Source organism: Thermobia domestica, chromosome 6 (assembly GCF_964235325.1).
Source record: "Thermobia domestica chromosome 6, izTheDome1.hap1.1, whole genome shotgun sequence".
In the NCBI taxonomy this organism is placed as follows: domain Eukaryota; kingdom Metazoa; phylum Arthropoda; class Insecta; order Zygentoma; family Lepismatidae; genus Thermobia; species Thermobia domestica.
The window spans coordinates 116,611,748-116,631,315 of record NC_137459.1 but is presented as its reverse complement, the minus strand read 5'-3'; the positions used below and the strand labels follow the sequence as shown (position 1 = coordinate 116,631,315).

The 19,568-nt window shown below is 35.7% G+C and overlaps 1 protein-coding gene across 4 annotated transcripts in view; it reads right to left on the bottom strand.

Annotated features, from left to right (window-relative positions):
- Positions 1 to 19,568, bottom strand: part of LOC145688161 (uncharacterized) — a 351,061-nt gene that overhangs the window by 96,719 nt on the left and 234,774 nt on the right. For 3 of the 4 annotated variants that reach the window (XM_081761987.1, XM_081761989.1, XM_081761988.1), the window contains 2 exons: positions 11,526 to 11,822; positions 7,419 to 7,557 (listed from right to left, as the gene is read on the bottom strand). In XM_081761987.1, coding sequence (XP_081618113.1) covers positions 7,419 to 7,557; positions 11,526 to 11,822 — 436 coding nt within the window. Of the gene's footprint in view, positions 1 to 3,799; positions 3,837 to 7,418; positions 7,558 to 11,525; positions 11,823 to 19,568 lie in introns of those variants that run through there. The other variant, XM_081761990.1, reaches the window with a different exon arrangement.

Sequence of the window (19,568 nt, the reverse complement as noted above, 5' to 3'; positions counted from 1 at the left end):
TGAACATAAATTTAATATTACTAAATAAGGTATGATTTATAAATATTAAACCGAATATAAAAGTAAAACACTTTTGATATAAAAACGGAATATTAAAATGATACGCACTCAAATGTATTTAACAATTGTCACGTTTTAGAAGAACAGTAAAAGCTTAAATTATTGTTTATTACGTAAAGTACGTCAAAATTAGCCTGTATGTAGTCGTACATCTTATACTGATTACACATAAGATGATTTTATACTGCTGGAGTGCTCACAAGATTTTCACTTAAAAACTATAAATTAAATGACTTGGAAGGGTAACTTTAGTGAGCTACATACAAAATACATTTATTTGGAGAAAACAACAACTATGTTATTTACATATTGAGTTTACACTGATTTTTACTATATGCACCACCACCAACTATCTCATCGTATCTAACATGCTGCTAATTTTCCAGAAGAATTTAAATCTTGAAAGTTCCTTTACGTTAGTAGCTACAACAAACGACACAATTCATAAACACTCATTTCTTTCACAGTCCAGACATTTTTTTCTATTTCGTGTAGTAAATATTGAGTTGTGTAACTGTCTCGATTAAGTTGTTGTCTTTGGCATATGAACTCAGAAAACACTAAAGATGAAGCTAAAATATGTAACTCATATTTGGACTTTTCATTGAATGTATACACTTAATATTACCACAGATATTGGTGAATGCATGACTCTTCAAATAAACACAAAAATATTAACTGAAATATAATAGGTCTTTAAAATAAAGAAATAAATTTGTTTAAGCACTATTCTTCACATAAACATTACACGATGATGGGCATCTAGTGCTCAACGTTCTTTTTACCGATGTGTATGGTGGTGTTCCCATAGTTCCTGAACAAGAAAATATTATAATGCCCTTTTATCTACTTGCAGAATTCATTATTTCCATGTGCAAGATTTTAAATTCTTACTTCATTCTACAGAATGGATGTAAAACAAAATGCAAAATTAAAATTTGGAAATAATATTACGGTAGAAAGTAGAAAATGTTATAAAATAAAATGGTGAAAATTTGATGTTATACAAGTATACCATGTAGTCGAATTTCTTATATTCACGAAATCTTAACATTTTATTTTATAGTGTTTTGCAAGTTCTACCTTGATATTATCTTCAAATTTAAATTTAGCTTCTTGTTTCACAGATATCTTGAAAAAATATGTATTTGATCAGAGTAAATGCTGTAAAATTGCAGGTCACCCACTGTTTTCTCCAGAACAAAAAATCCACTTTGTCTACTTCTTCTGATTAGCTCATGCTTTATGTTGAATGCTTCTCCGGCTTATCTTTTCCAATAGTTTTTATTTTCTTCTTTGCATATTTGACATCGTTTTGTCGATGTGCACATCCTTCAAGATTTAGAGGGTAGTTCACAAGTTGGTTCACAACAAGGAAAATTCATTAATATTCTCAGCCAAGATTAATGTATAATAAATATAATATATATCTAAAATGTATATAATATATAATGTATAATGAAGGGTAGTACTGTCTGCTTCTCAATTTGAGCATCCATGTTTAGTGACATTAACTTTCTTCCAGATTCAACACAATGAGTAAAACATTTTCACAAAAATAATATGAAAAGATACATTACTTAACATTTTGTGGTCTATTTATCACGCCAGCACCAGAAATTGATCCCATTTCTTCATTACATGCTATGGTGGAGTTTTACTGTGTTTTGTTTAAAAATCAAAGATACGTGTTGTCAGAAAAGTATATCGTGAATTCCATTATAGTTCTTCTACTCGTGTTTCAAATTTGATTATGTTTGCATAATTGTTCGAATCTGGCGACAAAATCGTGTACACACACTGAGGTTTTATTTGTACATACATTTATTATCTAAACTCTAAGAAGCTATTACGCTGTTTATACAACCCATCCTGTTCTCTCTCACACACACATACACATACACAAACCAGAAACCTAATTTCTAGAACATACAGAGTATACAAGAATTTATTTGTATTGAAAACTGCTTAAATTTTCTGTAAATATACTATATTTGTATAAAACAAGATGTATTATCATGTACACACTGAGACTTAATTGTTCACACACAGATCTACTATCTAAACTCTAGGAGCTCACTATGTTGTTTATGGAACCAAATCTGTACCGTAACGCACACAAAAACCAGAAACCTTATTTCTACTACATACACAGTGGCTAAGAGTTAGTCCTTACTGGAAATTGCTTATAAGTTCTGTAAATGTGATTGCGTTTGCGAAATATATATAATTTCTACAGTGGTCGATTTTTGTATCTCTAGTGCACTTAAGAATGGTTCAAAGACCAACACTTAGTGAACGAGATTAGTTGACCACCTATATAAAACGTGACACGAATGCAGCTATCATGGCGGAATGTTCATGGACTTCGCGCTGCAATGAGTGATAAGATAATCAGAAACTGACGTTTTAATTTATGACTACAGGGTCTGTGCCAGATACCTGGAGAGGTGGTCATCATTCCGACGGAAGTTAGCAAATGAAACAGGAAATATTATCTGAAGTCCCATCAAAGTCAACAAGTAAAGTTGCCTGTGAATGTGGTCTAACCCGCACCCGATCCAAACTGTTAAGAAAATGGAGCTGTTTCGTCCTTGGAAGCCACAGTATTGTCAGGAACTATCGGTGGAGAGTGTAAGCATCACGAATAAGGAAAATCATTCTTAGTTGGTATAGTTTCTGTGGCCATTGTTGAAAAACGCAACACACCATGCAATGATCACAGTGTGATGGGTATGACATTCAACAATGTTGTTGGCTCAGTCCTTATTCGTAGGACAATGAACACAGATCGTTGCCTACGTTGCAAGATTTTAGCCCATTACTCACCTAAGACAACGAGTGTCTGATCTTTATGTAAAACAGTGCTACTCATTCTTCATGATTCGTACGTGCCTCCACAACGAATTTCCGGGACGTTGACTTGTCCTTCGTAGCTTACTTGAATCGCTAGCAAGAACGATGATAACACGCGATACAGTTTCTTGTAAAGGTGGACGTCTGAAGAGGTTTACAACATGAACTCACGGATGAGTATATTGGCGAATCGTATTCGGCATTTTCCAACCTGGAGTTTCTACGGAAATCAGTCGAGGCTGTTCGCAGACGATTACAGCACTAATGCTTGTACGAAATTGTCTCATTGTATAGTATCATTCTGTTTACTAAAATCGACCAGTAATTAGTCAAACTATTAGCAATTGTCAGTAAAGAGTAAAAAAAAATTCTCAACCACTGTTAATTACTGCATATAGAATTTGAAATACCAGCTTATCTGACACCATTTTTTTTTTTTCTGTTATAACATTTGCCTTTATGCTACTAAATTTGTAAGTAGATATATACGTGCAGTATACATATAGTCAGAGATGGTAGAACATTTCTCTAGCTGGATTCCCCACCCCAACACACTCTGAACCCCAAAATACAAAAATCATCAAGAGTTTGTTCTTAGTTTGTGTTTCACAAACCGGCATTTGTGCTTCCACTTACCGACCTACAACGCCGAAATAAGCAAACTCTTTCCAATATGATATGCTGATGAGAAATTAATGCAGGAAGTTGACGCATGCAATCTTATTCGACTGTACTCACGATCTCACGGAGATTAACACAAATACACAGCGAACGAAAGAATTATGTTGGAATATATATAAAGAAAACAATTATTGTTCTACTACCTTATTAGAACAAATGTTAGTGGCCATTACTGTACGTGATCAATGATTTTTTTTAATACCTGCTTTTAGCGTGCATATTGCTCCTGCTGTAGACAACTGATCATATAATAAAGAAAGAAATAAAAAAAAAAAAAACATTCAGTTAGTCACACTTAGCATGCAACAAAATGTTACGAACATAACACACATACACACGAACAAAAACTACATATGGAAGTAAAACACACAACATATTAAACATCTTTTAAACCCAAATCTATATACTGAATGAAACACTTTTAAAAAGTGGAAGAAAAGTTTACCATATCGAAACTTGACATAAAAATCAAGATAAAAAGAAGAAAAATAAAACATAATAACAAAGAGAATTTGGTGTTACCAGAAGGGAAGGCGCAAATTGCATAACAATATTCTTACATTCAATACGAAGTAAATTAGAAAATGGTAGAGCATTGTAGGAGTGCAAACTATTTAGCACAAGAGGACCTGTGACTTTTATCAATTTTCGTGAATTATATTGCTTTTCTACTTTGTTTCTTATTTCCTTGTTTAATCCTTTCAGAACAACTGAGTGTACAGTGATCGTATATATATATCCTCTGACTGCTCGTATATATATATATACGTATATATCGTATATGTATATATATCCTCTGACTGCTTTTCATAAACATATCCATATAATCAAACTTGTATTAAGCAAAATTTGTGTACAACCGTTTTTCCATTGTGAAATTTTCACTTACATTTTTTAAGAAGTGGAAACACTTGTAAACGATAGACACCTATCATAAAATACTCTAATGTACGCAATGGAAACTGCACATCTTAACAAAATGGTGCCTTACCTTTTCAGTCACTTTACTCTGTTTTAGACTTGGAGAAAGTGAGATGGATGACATACTGGAAAATTTCTTTTTCTGTTCTTTACTCCTCTATTTCACTGTTCCCTCTTCTAATATGCATAATCACTCATTATACTTACTAAGATATCTGTATAATTACTACGTCTCTTTTGTAAAAATCAAGATTTGCGTTCTATATTAGAATTGTAAAACATGACAACTTAAAGTTTTTCGAGTTTAATTTGCCTATAAAATTATTTTTATATACAGTATATAAAGGAATGAGAACTTTAATAATTACGAATGGCTGGCATGACACTTTATGTAGCTCAGTTTTTACTCTGGTCGTTAACTGACTGTAACACTCAGTAGTTAATCCAACAACTAAATAATTTAAATTCAATATAATCTGTATCAAACAGAAAAAATCTACAACGAAACCATGGTATTTCGTTAAACATACTTAGGTTTCATTGTGTATTCTGAAGTATACTAGTTTTGAAGATGTCCGGTATGTTTTAATATATTTAGGAGGCAAGACATAGTAACAATTATTATAAAGCTAAAGGAAACTTACAACTATCATACATATAGTTTGTTATAAACAACTCATCGTCTGATTTGCAATCACCGAGTTCAAAGTTATTCAAGTTTGTTGATGCACATTCATCTCAAAATCAAGCGCAGAAAATGGACCTGCGGAAACGCACCAAATGGCTAAATTATCCTTAAGTGCATAGAAGTTATGTATAAAGAACTAACATGTAAGTAAAACTTAGTTTGAATTTATGCCTCCAAGAAAGAAAAAAAAATGTTTACAAACTCTCGAGAATTTTAGACATCTATGGGCGACTTCCTACAGAATTCTTCAACTTGAGAATTAAAACAGAACTTTTAAAAAACAACGGTATGTCCGCATGAACTATATTAATACTGATACATAGAAAGAAAAGCCAATTTAAATAAACACGTATATCATTAAAATTGTATTACAAATTCCCCAATAAAGGTGTAAATTCCTTCTTCTTTCACTTATATGCTTATTTTACTTTTACTACATCAAAATGACGACGATGATAAACTATTATAGCGCCTCCCTTCAGAATAAACCAAATTATCTTTATGAAACTCCATTGCACACATACATACAAGTGAAAATGTATATTTAGAAGTACTCATATGTATACTATCTACAGTAAATATCTGGACATTCCGTGATGGAAGATTATTTGACTCGTGAGCAAGAGAACCAGTTGTGGAAGGAAATTGGAACTGGTGCAGAGTTGGTGGTCTTTGATAATTTTTTAATTGTGGAATACTTTCAATAGATTGTTCAGCAGTCCAATAGCCATTGAGCAAAACTGGCCAAATTAACTACGGCATCCATCTTGTGTATGTGGAAGATGAAGGAGCACTGTCGTAATTCCGACTAGGCGAGTTTGCAGAACTTTGAAAAGTGAGAATTTAAAAACTGGACACAGTTGATGGTCAAGGAGTTTAAGGAGGAAACAGAAGTACTGTTTTCATTAGAACATTGCGAACATAGGCCCGCCGTGTGGATTCTAGGCAGAGCACTTTCATTTAAGCCCTCTCTCTCAGAGAAAAATAGACTTCGGAGGCTTAAACAGTGTTCGCAAAATCACAGCCACACACTGGAACACTGGAAATCATTGTGAAGTAATGAGTCGAGATTTACATTGTTCCGGTCGATGTATAGTGCGGGGACTATTCGGGGAATGCTTTCCACCCGAGTGCATAGTGGCAACAGGAAGTTTGAGGTGAAGACATTATGATATGTAAGTGTTTCACGTACCACAGTTTGAAATCACTGGTAGTTGTCTGTGGAAGTGTGAATGTACTGTGGTACTGTAAAGCTATTAACAATGAAATGCTCTTAACATTGTAAAAATTCCACGAAGTGGACCCCTAATGTTTCTAGGATGACAAGGGCCCATGTTGCTGCTGCTACTACTACACGGCGACACGAAAAAAAGTCAACGTTTGGACTGACCTGCACGCAGTCCCGATCTCAATCTTGTATCTCTGAGACAAGCTAAAGCTGTGGAGTAACGTCTCTGGACGAGTGAGCAATGAAAAACCACCTGTATGAAATTTGTAAGAAGTTTGGGGGTAGAAGATATCCTTCGCAATCTAGTCGAGAGCAATTCTCGGAGCTTGGTTGCTCTCATAGCAACAAAAAGTGAAGGCATCATTTTTTTTTTTTTCAGAACGAACCCAGACGAACATTTCACGCAAGTGTCCAAATTATTTACGGTAGACAGTGTACTTTAATCTTAATCAAAGTCATAAACATCTTTAAACGCACACATACACATTATATTTCACTAAACCAGTGATCTCTGTGTAGTTTATTGGTCCTCAACAAAATGTTGACATATTGGGATAATAAAACGTGAAAACAATAGTAATAATAATAATAATTGTTAGCAAGAGCTTTATTTTAGAGACGAATAACTACTTTTTAAGATAAATTACTTCAAAATTATTAATAGACAGAAATCTCATCTAAGGGATTAAACAAAACAAAAGAAAAAGAAAGTATTTCAGTATTTCTACGTTGGTATGCAAAAGCATTTTTTTTTTCGGCAGTAAACTGGCGTGATTAGGTATGCCGTTTATGTAAAAATACAGTATAAGTGTTTAAGTAAAAGTAAAAATAAATTCATCTATACTGTTAGCAGCATTCACTTTACTCCAATGATCTGTTTTGTTTCGTATCCGTTATGTATGTGTGTGTTTTATACGTAGGTAAATAAATTATATTTAAATGTAAACACCATACACCTAAACCATTAGTATATCTAGTACTTACCGACCACCAGGTCTTCCAGGTAATCGAAATCCCACCGAGTAGGTTGTTTTTACATAATTTGGAGGTGGTGTCCACGTACACGTTAGATTTTCCCAGTTCATTGAAACACAAGTAAAGTTCTCTACTTCTCTTGGTTTATCTAAAATGAGACAAATTTACATGAAGAAATAATGTAAGTTGCTTTATCTACCAACATGCCATAGACCACTCAAAATGTTTATTCTGATATTGAAGTTTCAAAATTTTAGTCAAATACATATTTTTCCTTCTTCACTTCCATACGTATTTAACATCCAAATACTATTTACTCTACCCTTCAACTAGAAAGGATTACTACTGATAGATACATAGTACATGTAGAATAAATTAGTTTAATACCTATCTGCGAAAAGTTTTTAAGGAGTGCCATGCCGCTAACTATGCAATGTTATTTTATCCTATCTCTAACTCTTCACCATTAACGGCATGTTTTAGCTTTGCAGGTGTCAGATTGACTAATCCCGCTGTTTTGTTCTACGCTGACCAATCACTAACTATGGTCTGTTATATATTTGCAGTATCACAGACTGAACAATGTTACTAGTGATCGAGGAATGTGTGGAGATAATCCTGATGTATGGAAATTGTAGCTCGTATACAGTGGCTACACAGGTTAATGTACTACGTTCCAACAGGGAGCCCGTTTTCACAATTGTGTGGAAAACTCATCATCAGACTCCGGAAGACGGAATTGGTAGCCGATAAAACTCGCAGTAAGTACGAAGGATACTTTCCTTTAACACATGGCCATCATGTAAAATCCAGATGTATTAGCATCTAACAGAGAACGATCCAGACCGTTGGATGCAGTTTGCCGAATGGGCAATGAAGGAACTAACAAAGGTGCTGTTCTCTGACGAGTATTTTTACGTGAAAGGAAAAGTACACAAACCGAACTACTGCTACTGGAGTGACAATAACTGATACATTCCGAAAAGGTTATGTCTGGCGCTATTTTTGGCACAAAAAATATTGGCCTATTCTTTACCTACGGTACCATGAATTCCGACCAGTACCTGCAGCTGTTGAATGAGGTGATCCTGCCGTCACTTTGTCTGAGGATGGGTCACAGTCAACAGACGTAGCGCGCGGAGACTACGTGAACCATCAGTTTCCTAGGAGGTGGACTGTGTGTCGGGGATCTGAGGTCTTCAGATCTCATGCCTCTGGACTTGTACCTGGGGGGCCACTTTATGGCAATGCTGTAATCCGTCAAGATCTGTAATTTACAGCATTTAGTGTAATAGATAGCTACACAAAATTTCGCAGATATCAGGCGGGAAACTTCCAAAACTTTTAGAACAAAGAAACGCGATTTTCTGAAAGCTAAAATTAAGGAACTTGAAGATAATAGTAAAAATGAAAACATCCGGGACATGTATAAGGGAATCAACGAATTTAAGAAAGGCTATCAACCTCGGGCTTATATATTAAAGAAATCTGACGGTACAGTTCTCACTGACACGGATAGCATCTTAAATAGATGGAAAGATTTCTTTGATGATTTGCTTAACACGCAACCGAAAACTAGTGTGCGTGGAGAAAAGAGATACACACCGCAGAACCGTATATTCCAGAACCCAACCGAATAGAAGTAGAAACTGCTATAAAGAAATTAAAGAAACACAAATCTCCGGGTGTAGATGAAATTCCGGCTGAATTAATTCTAGCTGGAGGCGAAAAATTGTGGAACAAGATACACAAACTCATTCTCCTTATCTGGAACAAGGAAGAATTGCCACAAGAGTGGAAAGAATCAATCATTGTTCCAATTCACAAGAAAGGCGACAAAACTGACTAATGATTATCGAGGCATTTCTCTTCTGTCAACATCCTATAAAATCCTTTCAAATATTCTATTAGCAAGACTGACCCCATACGCAGATGAAATTATTGGAGATTATCAATGCGGATTTAGACGGAATCGATCAACTATCGACCAAATATTTACCATTCGCCAAATACTCGAAAAAAAGTGGGAATACAATACCCCGGTACATCAACTATTTATTGATTTTAGAAAGGCGTACGACTCGGTTAGGAGAGAAACATTATACAACGTTCTTACAGAACTTGGGATACCAAAAAAGCTAATTACATTAATTAAGATATGTTTAAATGAATCCCAAAGTAGAGTCCGGGTAGGAAAATTTTTGTCCAAGAGCTTTCACGTCAAAAATGGCCTGAAACAAGAAGATGCGTTGTCGCCATTATTATTTAACTTCATTCTGGAATACGCTATAAGGAAAATCAAAGATAGCAACCAGGGCCTAGAGTTGAACGGTATTCACCAGGTTATGGCATATGCTGATGACGTAAGTTTAATAGGTGATGATAGAAGAACAATAGAAAGAAATGCAGAGATCTTATTAAACGCTTGCAGGGACATGGGTTTAGAAGTAAATGCAGAGAAAACTAAATACATGCAAGTGCGTCGGGACCGGAATACAGCAAATTATGGATGCGTTAAAATATTAAATAATACTTTTGATAAAGTGGATAGTTTCAAATATCTAGGATCAATATTAACAGAGGAAAATCATATTCACGAAGAAATTAAATGTCGACTAAAAGCAGGGAATTCGTGTTACTATTCGGTTGAAAATCTCTTGTCGTCGCGAATTCTGTCGAGGAATTTGAAGATTAAAATATACAAAACGGTAATCATGCCTGTTGTTTTGTATGGCTGCGAAACATGGTCACTTACTCTGAGGGAAGAACATAGACTGAAAGTATTTGAGAACAAGATCCTGAGACGAATATTCGGACCCAAGAGGAACGGGAATTGGGAATGGCGGAAACTTCATAACGAGGAACTACATAATTTATATGGTTTACCCAACATTGTTAGGGTCGTGAAGTCTAGGAGGCTTAGGTGGGCGGATCATGTAGCTAGAATGGAAGAAAGTAGAAACGCTTTCAAAGTTTTGACTGGAAGACCAATCGGAAAACGACCATTACGAAGACCTAGGCGCAGATGGGAGGACAATATTAAGATGGATCTCGCAGAGATTGGAATACAAAGTAGAAACTGGATGCAGTTAGCTAAGGATAGAAGTCAGTGGAGAGCTTTTGTGAACACGGCACTGAACCTCCGGATTCCATAGGCCATAGAGTTAGTTAGTTAGTTAGTTAGTTAGATAGCAGATTATTTTGCTGTCGTGCGTCCAGATATACTGCTAGTTGTATGTGAGAAGGTGGCACACACCATTGTTTCACAGGATGGTCATTTCGAGCATGTATTTGAGGGATCAACATAGGAAATACAGGCCGTAATTAGTGAACGATTAGTGATAGAACAAAACGGCAAACGGCAATATAGATCTTCAAGAAAGCTCCATATAAAGAATGTGTCGAAAGCTAATCTTTCGATTACAAAATTAAAATAATAGTCAAGATGACTGACCCCAACATGGCGAACATTTCGATCACTTGTGTTTTTGAGGTTACCCCACCCAAACATCAAGAAATGGGCAATATGAGTCCGAACCCATTCCTGTGTCAGAATTGTCACCGAACACCGAACTTTAAATCTGTATCTACAGTAATTTATGTACTAAGTAAATCCAATAAGATCCATATTCATGCACTGAAACATGTTTAAATAGACCACCTTTAGTCCCCTTTATCATCCATTTTTCGGCGTAATAATGGCACATGACTATACCTAGGTTGATTAAACGGACATTAGGTGAATTTACATGAGTATGAGTAGGGGTGAGTAATGGGGACGTCAGTAACGAGGCTATATGTCCCCTTCACGATTAGGTGAATTTATTAGGCAGTTAAATTACAGAGGAAGCCAATCTACGAGAATTTACCGTATTGGACTCCAATTGTCTTTTTAATTTATCCAATAAAGTGATTGCCAAGTACGTTAATCTTACTACCAATATGATGTTCAGTTATTACATATACATATATTTTACTCATTACCTGAAACTCACGGGAATTTAACTTTCTAGGAAATATAACAGAATTTTAAAATCATCACTATGTCCATATTACAGAGAACATTCTATTGTATCTCTTACTGATGCAAAAATACTCCAACTACTTCATACTTACATCCCACCTTAACCATATTGAGGCACACTGGTTTTAATTTCATAGGATCTGTGACACTCTTATCTCGTAGTTTGCAGTAATAATTCTTTGCCATAGGTATAGTTTTTTCAATATGCAGGAGAGCTGTCGTAGTGTTAAGAACGCGAACAAATGGAGGTAAAACTTCTTCACTATCTGCATAGAAGACCAGATCGCTTGCATTCTTATCCTTAGCATCTGGATGACTGAGGTCTAACACGCAGTATATGTTCAACGGCGTTCCAGCTTCTATTGTGATGTCACCCTGAGGAATAGTCACTGTTAAGGAGAAAAAGAAAACCCGTAAGTATAAACGCTACTTCAAATGCTCCTGTTACCAACATAAATTACTAGATATATTACAAATACCTTAGTGCTAAATATTTTCTAGATCACCAAATACAAAATGAACCGTCACCTAGTAAATTTCTATGAAACAGTATTTATAAGTAATAACGACTTTGAAGGTGTTTGCCAGGTTTCTTTCGAGTTAGATGAAGTGTGTACAACAATCATAAAATAATGCTCTCTCCTTATGCAAATCAGGTGTATCATTCAATAGACTACCCTACTGCAGTAGGCTTCTTCTTCATTAAGGAAAAAGGAAAAAATAATGACCATCTTACATGAATATTATTTATTTTCATAAAATATTAGAATTAGTCATGAGAGAGATTAAACTTTTCATATTAAACCAGTTGAAAATGCTCCGAGAGCATTGCCAGAACGAACTTAAAAAGAATGGAGAGATGGAGCGGGAAGGATAACTGTCATTGTTCCTACATTAAAAGTAAATCTTTTTATCCGCGCCTTCTTCTCTTTCTCGCAAAAATTAGCAAAATATCATCTCTGTATGACTTACAGTTCTCGAGATATGGCTGCTTAAATATCTACAAATTCGAATTTTTTGGCCAATATCTGGGGAACGGTGGTCAATTGGACAGTAGACAGTTAATCACTATTCTATCAGGCCTTGTTTCCATTTTGTATTAATACACAATAACACACTGAGCAGGGCTATGTGATAATATGTAAAAAACACTATCACGTAGCAGTTTCAACACGATAACTGTTACGTGACAGTTTTTTTTTCTAAACATATTATCACATAGCTTTGCACAGTTAATCAGTAGTCACCGGCTACTATTTGGCCAAACCAGTGGCCATCGGTTACTATTTGGTACCAAAATATTCACCATCCTCTTAGGTATTGATCAACATCAATATAATATCTCTACAAGTTATGGTTCCCGAGCTATGGATCGTTAAATATCTAGAAACTGGCCATTTTTTTTGGCCAATGTCTCGGGAACGGTAAGAGTGACGTAAAAAAATTAATCACTTTCTTTGATAGTTTTTGATGCTCTATCGAATGCAGGGTTCAAAATTTTAAAAATAGCAAATAACAGACAGACAGAAAGACACACACAGACAGACAGACAGACACACACACACGCACGCACGCACAAATCGTAGAGTTTTACGTCCCAATGAATGAAATGGTGGAATGAAGGCAATGGAAGGAAACGGGAGAACCCCGAGAAAACCCACGCACGCGGTGTTTGTACACCACAAAGTTCACTTGGCGGGAGCTGGGATCAAACCCGGAACCCCATACACCAGAGGTGAACGGTCTACCACTGAGCGAATACGGTCTACCACTGCTCTATCCAAATATCCACGTTTTTGAATCCTGTGATAATTCCGCAACAATTTTTATCGGTCCGAGGTAGTTGGTGAGTACTTCAAATTATATGCCCGTAGTCTAAGTTCCTCTTTTATTATTTTTTGCGTGAGTATTTGAGGATTCTGAAACATGTATGTCTGAACCAAGCACACATTAGTTTTTAAGTGGAGTCTGGATCCGACTACGGTAGGTCCCATAGTTTTGGAGCTATGGACCTTTAAAGTTAATTTTTTCATGTTTTCGGCAGCCTATAAGTCCGAAAGAAAGAATCTGTGCACCCAGGTTGGTCTGTACCTTTTGTCTTATCTTGGTGTCAGGAATCAGCTCCCAAACGTTGTCAGTGTTGTTTTGAAGCACCCTGTATTCCTACTGCCAGCAGACACAATTTCTAACATTTAAGTTCAATGGACGAATGTGACAGCTGTTAGGTAGTCCGAAAGTAATAATACCGCCTCTTTTTGGAGTGATGTAGCAAAATATTAAAGATTCAACTGGTCACAATCCTTTTGCTGAACTTTCTAAATTTGCTCTTATGCTCCTTTCTGTCTCCCTCGGTTTAACGCCAAAGTTAAGCGTAGCCAAACCAACACAGAGAAAACAAAGAAAAGGAATAGGATGAGCTTGGAAACACTCAATGCAAGCATAACGATTCGTGCGAATCTACGGAGAAATAGGAAATGTTGTAAGGACAATGATCTGCCGAAAGAAGCACTTGCATTACTGAAAATTGGGATAATGGTAACCTACACAACCAATCCACAATTCAACGATGGTGCATCCAGTTCGAGCGCTCCGGCTAGTTGTGACATCACCGATGGTGATTTATTTCGTTTGATAATTATGTCTGTTGAGTTTTACATATCAGTTGAAGTATTGATGGATTTTAGTGTAATTTAAAGTCATATTTGTTGTAAGTCTTCAGTGAAAAAAAAATAAACATTTCAAATTTTCTATAACTCACTCATAACCCTACATACAAAAAAGGGATTTGAAATCTACAATGTGGGTTATAGTTTAGCAATTCAAAATCTAGTTTCTTTCTTCTTTTTTTTGTGTGTGTGTGTGCATAAAAAGGCCGAACTGAGACCACTCGCACTCAGCTTAATTTCTATTATCTCTGACTAAACTACTTCATTACTCAATCTTGTTCCTCCTTTCATTTACTTTTTTTCGTTTTTATCGTATATCAATATATATAGACTATATTTTAGAAAATGAAAACAAATATTACTATAAGAAATGATATTAAAATACTTACGATTTCTAATTAAATACACTAGCTAAACAAATATATATATATATATATATATATATATATACACTTTCAACTTCCCATTGTGACTTAGCTATATTATTACTTCCTTCTTTTTGAGAATGCGATCAAACAATGAGAAAGAATCTAATCCGATGTCTGTCATACCAATGAACATTTTTTTTCGAAAACGAGAAACAAAAAAGAAAGAAAGAATGAGAAATTCCTTAGATTATGATAAACTAAAGTATTGTGTTTTCTTGAATAACAAACTGAAAACTCTTTACACTGAACTTGAAGATTTCTCTCTATTGTGAACTGGCATTCAATTACATATCAGGACTGATTTGAAACGTACTCCTGAAACTAACGATGAATTTATTGAACCGTAAACATGAACGAAGTACTGAATTTCAAAACAAGATAAAATTTCAATCTTTGTTGCGTAGATTGACAATAAGCTGTTTGCACTGTTGGAATTTAATCTACAAAATCACTGAGTAATCTTATTACCGCTCCTACAACGAAAGATATTCAGTGCCGGAACTGTCAACATATGTACACCAATTTACAAAAGTAAATCCACCTTGCTAACGGCATATTGTTCACGCCCATTATTGGTATGTTTTACAAGGTGGTAAATTTGCAATGTGACACGAATATGAATATATTTGCTTAATACAGATCCATCAGATTTAAAAAGAGGTAACCTCTTTATGAAATTATTTGATTTGATTTGAGCTGAGTTGAGTTTAGCGTCCCATTGAGCAGCAAGGTTATATGAAACGTGGATCTACAGCTAAGGTGGGATCCAAAGCACATGAGTTCCTGCTGAGAATGGAACCGCGGTCTCATGCGTCAAAGGCGCTACGCTATCCACAAAGCGACGAGGGAGCTCTCTTGATAAGAGGAAAATAGCCTCTTACTTTACAATTAAAAGAGAAACAGCAACAACCTTTTGTACACTTGGTAAAGTTCAAGATTGTTACTTAAAAATATTTCTTGTAATAAGTTCGAAAGCCGCAGCCGTAACTCGGTATTTTAATACATACATATTTGTAGCAGAAGTGCCGCAAAAATCATGGAAACTTTTATTTTCACGAAAATGGAAACGATCCGAGAAATTCCAAAAGTGAAATGGAAGGTTAGTACATACGAAAACGTTACATGTAGGGAGTTGGATGAACACACATGTCCTAATCAGAATATAGCACCAGGCTAAATGAGGATAACGAATCATGTTTCGTTTCAAAAGTGTTTAATCTCCGTTATTACGACAATTATAATTATGCATAAACCCCCAAAACACATATGAGTAAAATCTACAGTACTTCGAAGTAGTCTTTCAAAGAATCCACAAGACGGCACGACTATGGCGAAATAGTAATATGTCTGCAATCTTCTTGTGCGTGGGAAGTATTCGAACATCTATTAAATTGCGACTTTAATCTTACACCAAAACTGAAGAAGCCAATGCGTTGAACACTCTTTCCAACACCTGAAGACATTACCATAGCAGTGAGCTCTGAATTCAGAAGATTTGTTGACGGTGAGGCCACAAGTATTTGGCGCCTTCCACATCATTGGTAGTGTGTGGTGGATTCTTTCGAAGACTACTTCGAAATGAAAAATGAAATATTTTAGTTTAACGTCCCATGATTATGCCCTTTAGGCTAAGGAAGACGATGTTACAGACGATGGAAGAATTGGTGGAATGGAAATGTGAGAGGAAACAGAAGTATCCCGAGAACACCCACGGAGACGATGTTGTTCACCACAAACTTAATTGGTCGGAATCGATTCAGGCACCCCACGCACCAGAGTCCCAGAAGTGCTCTACAATTGAGTCCTCGAAAACTACTTCGGACTCTAGATGTTACTCGTATGTGTTTCTAGGCTTTATGCATAATTGTAATTGTACTTGTAATGGCTTGTAATAATGTAGTTCGAAGTAAAACACTATGAAACGAACGATTCGTGTACTCACTTTTTCTCATGCAGTATGTTCATCCAATTCACTACTTGTAACATTTACGTATGTACTAATCTTCCATTTGCATATTTCACACTTTCTCGCTTCAATCCCATTTTTGTAAACAAATGAAGTTGCCATGGCTTTTGCTGTACCTTTCGTGTATATTAGATATACTGTATAGGATGACTGTAACTTGAACCAGGGGGTTGAAAAATCAGTGGTTTTGGCGCAACATGCAGGTGTTTAACCCTTTGGGGACTGTTGGTACAATTTTTATCATGGCGTCGACGTTCGGAATTTGCTTTAAAAATCTCTAGTAAAGCTTTTCATACCAGATTTTTTGCACTCATTCAAGCGGGGAAGCATACAATAATATGTTACATGGGCATTTTGCAATCACGCGTGCGATGCCTGGGGGCAGTGACGTCACAAACATGGACGAAGGAAAAAAGAAAAAGGGAGTTCCTCCGTGGCTAAGCGGTTAGCGTACGCGCCTTTGGCGCGGGAGACCCGGGTTCGATTCCCTGCGGGAGCTCATGTGGTTCGGATTCCACGTTAATCAGTAGGTCCACGTCTTATATAGCCTCGCTGCTGAACGGGACGTAAAACTCAAAATCAATCAATCAATCAAAAAGAAAAAGGCAAATTTTAGACTTCTTTTCTTTAAATTCTGCCACATCGTTATTAATCCTAGGATCATTGTCCGTAATTCGTTGTGTTCGTAATGAAGGAATATTTCCAACTGTACAACACAAATTTCCCTATTATGTACCAGAAGCGGAAATATCCCGCCCGAAGTGGAAAAGGCGGACTTTCTCAGGATTTTTTTTCCTTTTTCGGGAATTCCTCCCCTCAGGCACATGTGAGTGGTACCGTTTAAAACCTAGCATCGTTTCAAACAAAGCGACGTAAACCATGGTCATAGGGTAAATAGAAATTTTTCAAAAAATTCTGAATTTTTTCCCTAATACACATTTTCAGTCAATGTGTTTAATAAAGTAGCTAGTGTCATCCGTACTTGTTGTAGAATCATGCATCCAGGGGCGTCATTTCAGAGTTTGCTTGAGGGGGGCAAGAGCGCCACCGACATAAGACTTTCACGTTTTGTACTAGTATATCAGTAGAGTGTCGATTAAAGTATATGTATTCCTCAAAGTCTTGGGGGGGGGGCAATTGCCCCCTCCTGCCCCCCTAAATGACGCCCCTGCATGCATCGTACCTCATTTTGTTCGCAATGATGCAACGTTTCCAACAGTATCACTACCGTTAGGCTGTCATGTACACTCATGTCCAAAATTATTGTCGCATATCTATAACTGTATTATTGTAACAATATAATTTGATAATGATTTTGCAGGGTACTTTTAATACTGACACTGTGTGTACATTCAGGAAATGTATATTTGTGCTAAATATCATAGGAAGAGAATTATAAATATTAAAATTAGAATGAGTAAAAGAAAATGTTGCTAAATGGACAAGAAAGTTTTATTATTCTTATTTACTGCTCTTTTCACATGAAAATTGTCACATACATGTCTTTGCCGATTATACACATACTAACATTATAAGAAATACTGGGCGAATTCGTTATCAAATTATATTCCTACAATAACATATTTATAGACATGCGACAATAATTTTGGACATGAGTGTACCTGGAGATAAATTTTCAAAAAAGGAAATTTTTGAAAATCTGAATTTCCCGCTACTTCTTTATACATTTTGGGCGGGAATTCCTACCCTCAGGTACATGATAGGGACATGCAAGTGGTACGATTGGAAACGCTACCTCATTGCAAACAAAATTAGATACAAACCATTATCCTAGAATAGTCTTGGTGCAAGAACTGATTTACTAAATTTCCCTCCCCATTTCTGGGTAATAATTACTAATGTAATGTTATCCAATAAGATTTAGCGCCAAGAGTTTTCATTGTAGGATCATGGTTCTACCTCATTTTGTTCGTAATAATGCAGCGTTTCAAACTGTACCATTCGCGTGACTCTAGCATGTACCTGGAGGAACAAATTCTCGCAAAAGTGATTTTTTCCTGATAAAAATCTCTTTTTACCAATTTGAGCGGGATTTTTCCACTTCTGGTACATAATAGGGAAATTTGAGTGGTACAGTTGGAAATATTGTTTCATTATGAACAGAATGAGATATGTAGTAAGATCCTACGATAAAGGGTCTTGCCACTAGAGCTTATTGAATAACAATAGATTAGTAAGTTTTTAGGAAAAATGGGTCGGGAAGAAATAGTAAATGAATTTTAGCACCAAGACTATTTACCCCAGGATCATGGTTCACACCTCGTTTTGTTCGGAATGAAGCAAAGTTTTTCGGTAACATTCACATGTCCGTGTCGTGTACCAGAGGGGAAAAATTCGCGGGAAACGGGGACTTAAAAAAAAAAAAAACATTTTCCCCATTTTGGGCGGGAATTTTATTGACTTAGGTACAGATTAGGCAAATTTGACTGGAACAGTTAGAAACACTGCTTCATTGCAAACAAAACGAGGTATAAATCATGATCCTACAATAAATAGTTTCGACGCAATAGCTGCTTGGCTGAAAATCTAAAATTTATCTAAAAAAGTGGAAGTCTCAAAAGGGTTAACGATTTCTTTTCACTTCCCGATTTACAATTAAAAACTGCAAATTGTAAAAACCACTCTGATCAATAAATTAACACTTTTCTTAAAGCTGACGAATGGAGTACTATTGTAAACAGAGAACGTGCCCAAAATAATAATATAAAGTTTGACATGAATGAGTCATACATCGCAAACCGTGGTATTATTTTTATTAAAAAATAAATCCTTTATATCGAAGCGAATAACTCAAAAAGAAAAAAAGAAAATACGAGACGTACAAATTGCTAAAAGGACAACCTTAGTTCATAAGCCTCCTACTAATCTTTTCAACTTTTGAAAGAGTTAAAAGAAAACGCTATAGCACTAATTTGTGAATTCACTTGAGCGAGAAAAATAAACAGAAAAATGCAAAATAATAAATTTAATGCAAAGTAATAGAGGGGAACAAAATTATATTTGTTTACCCATATAGAAAATACAACTTTACTAACTGAAGGATGGAAGAAGTCT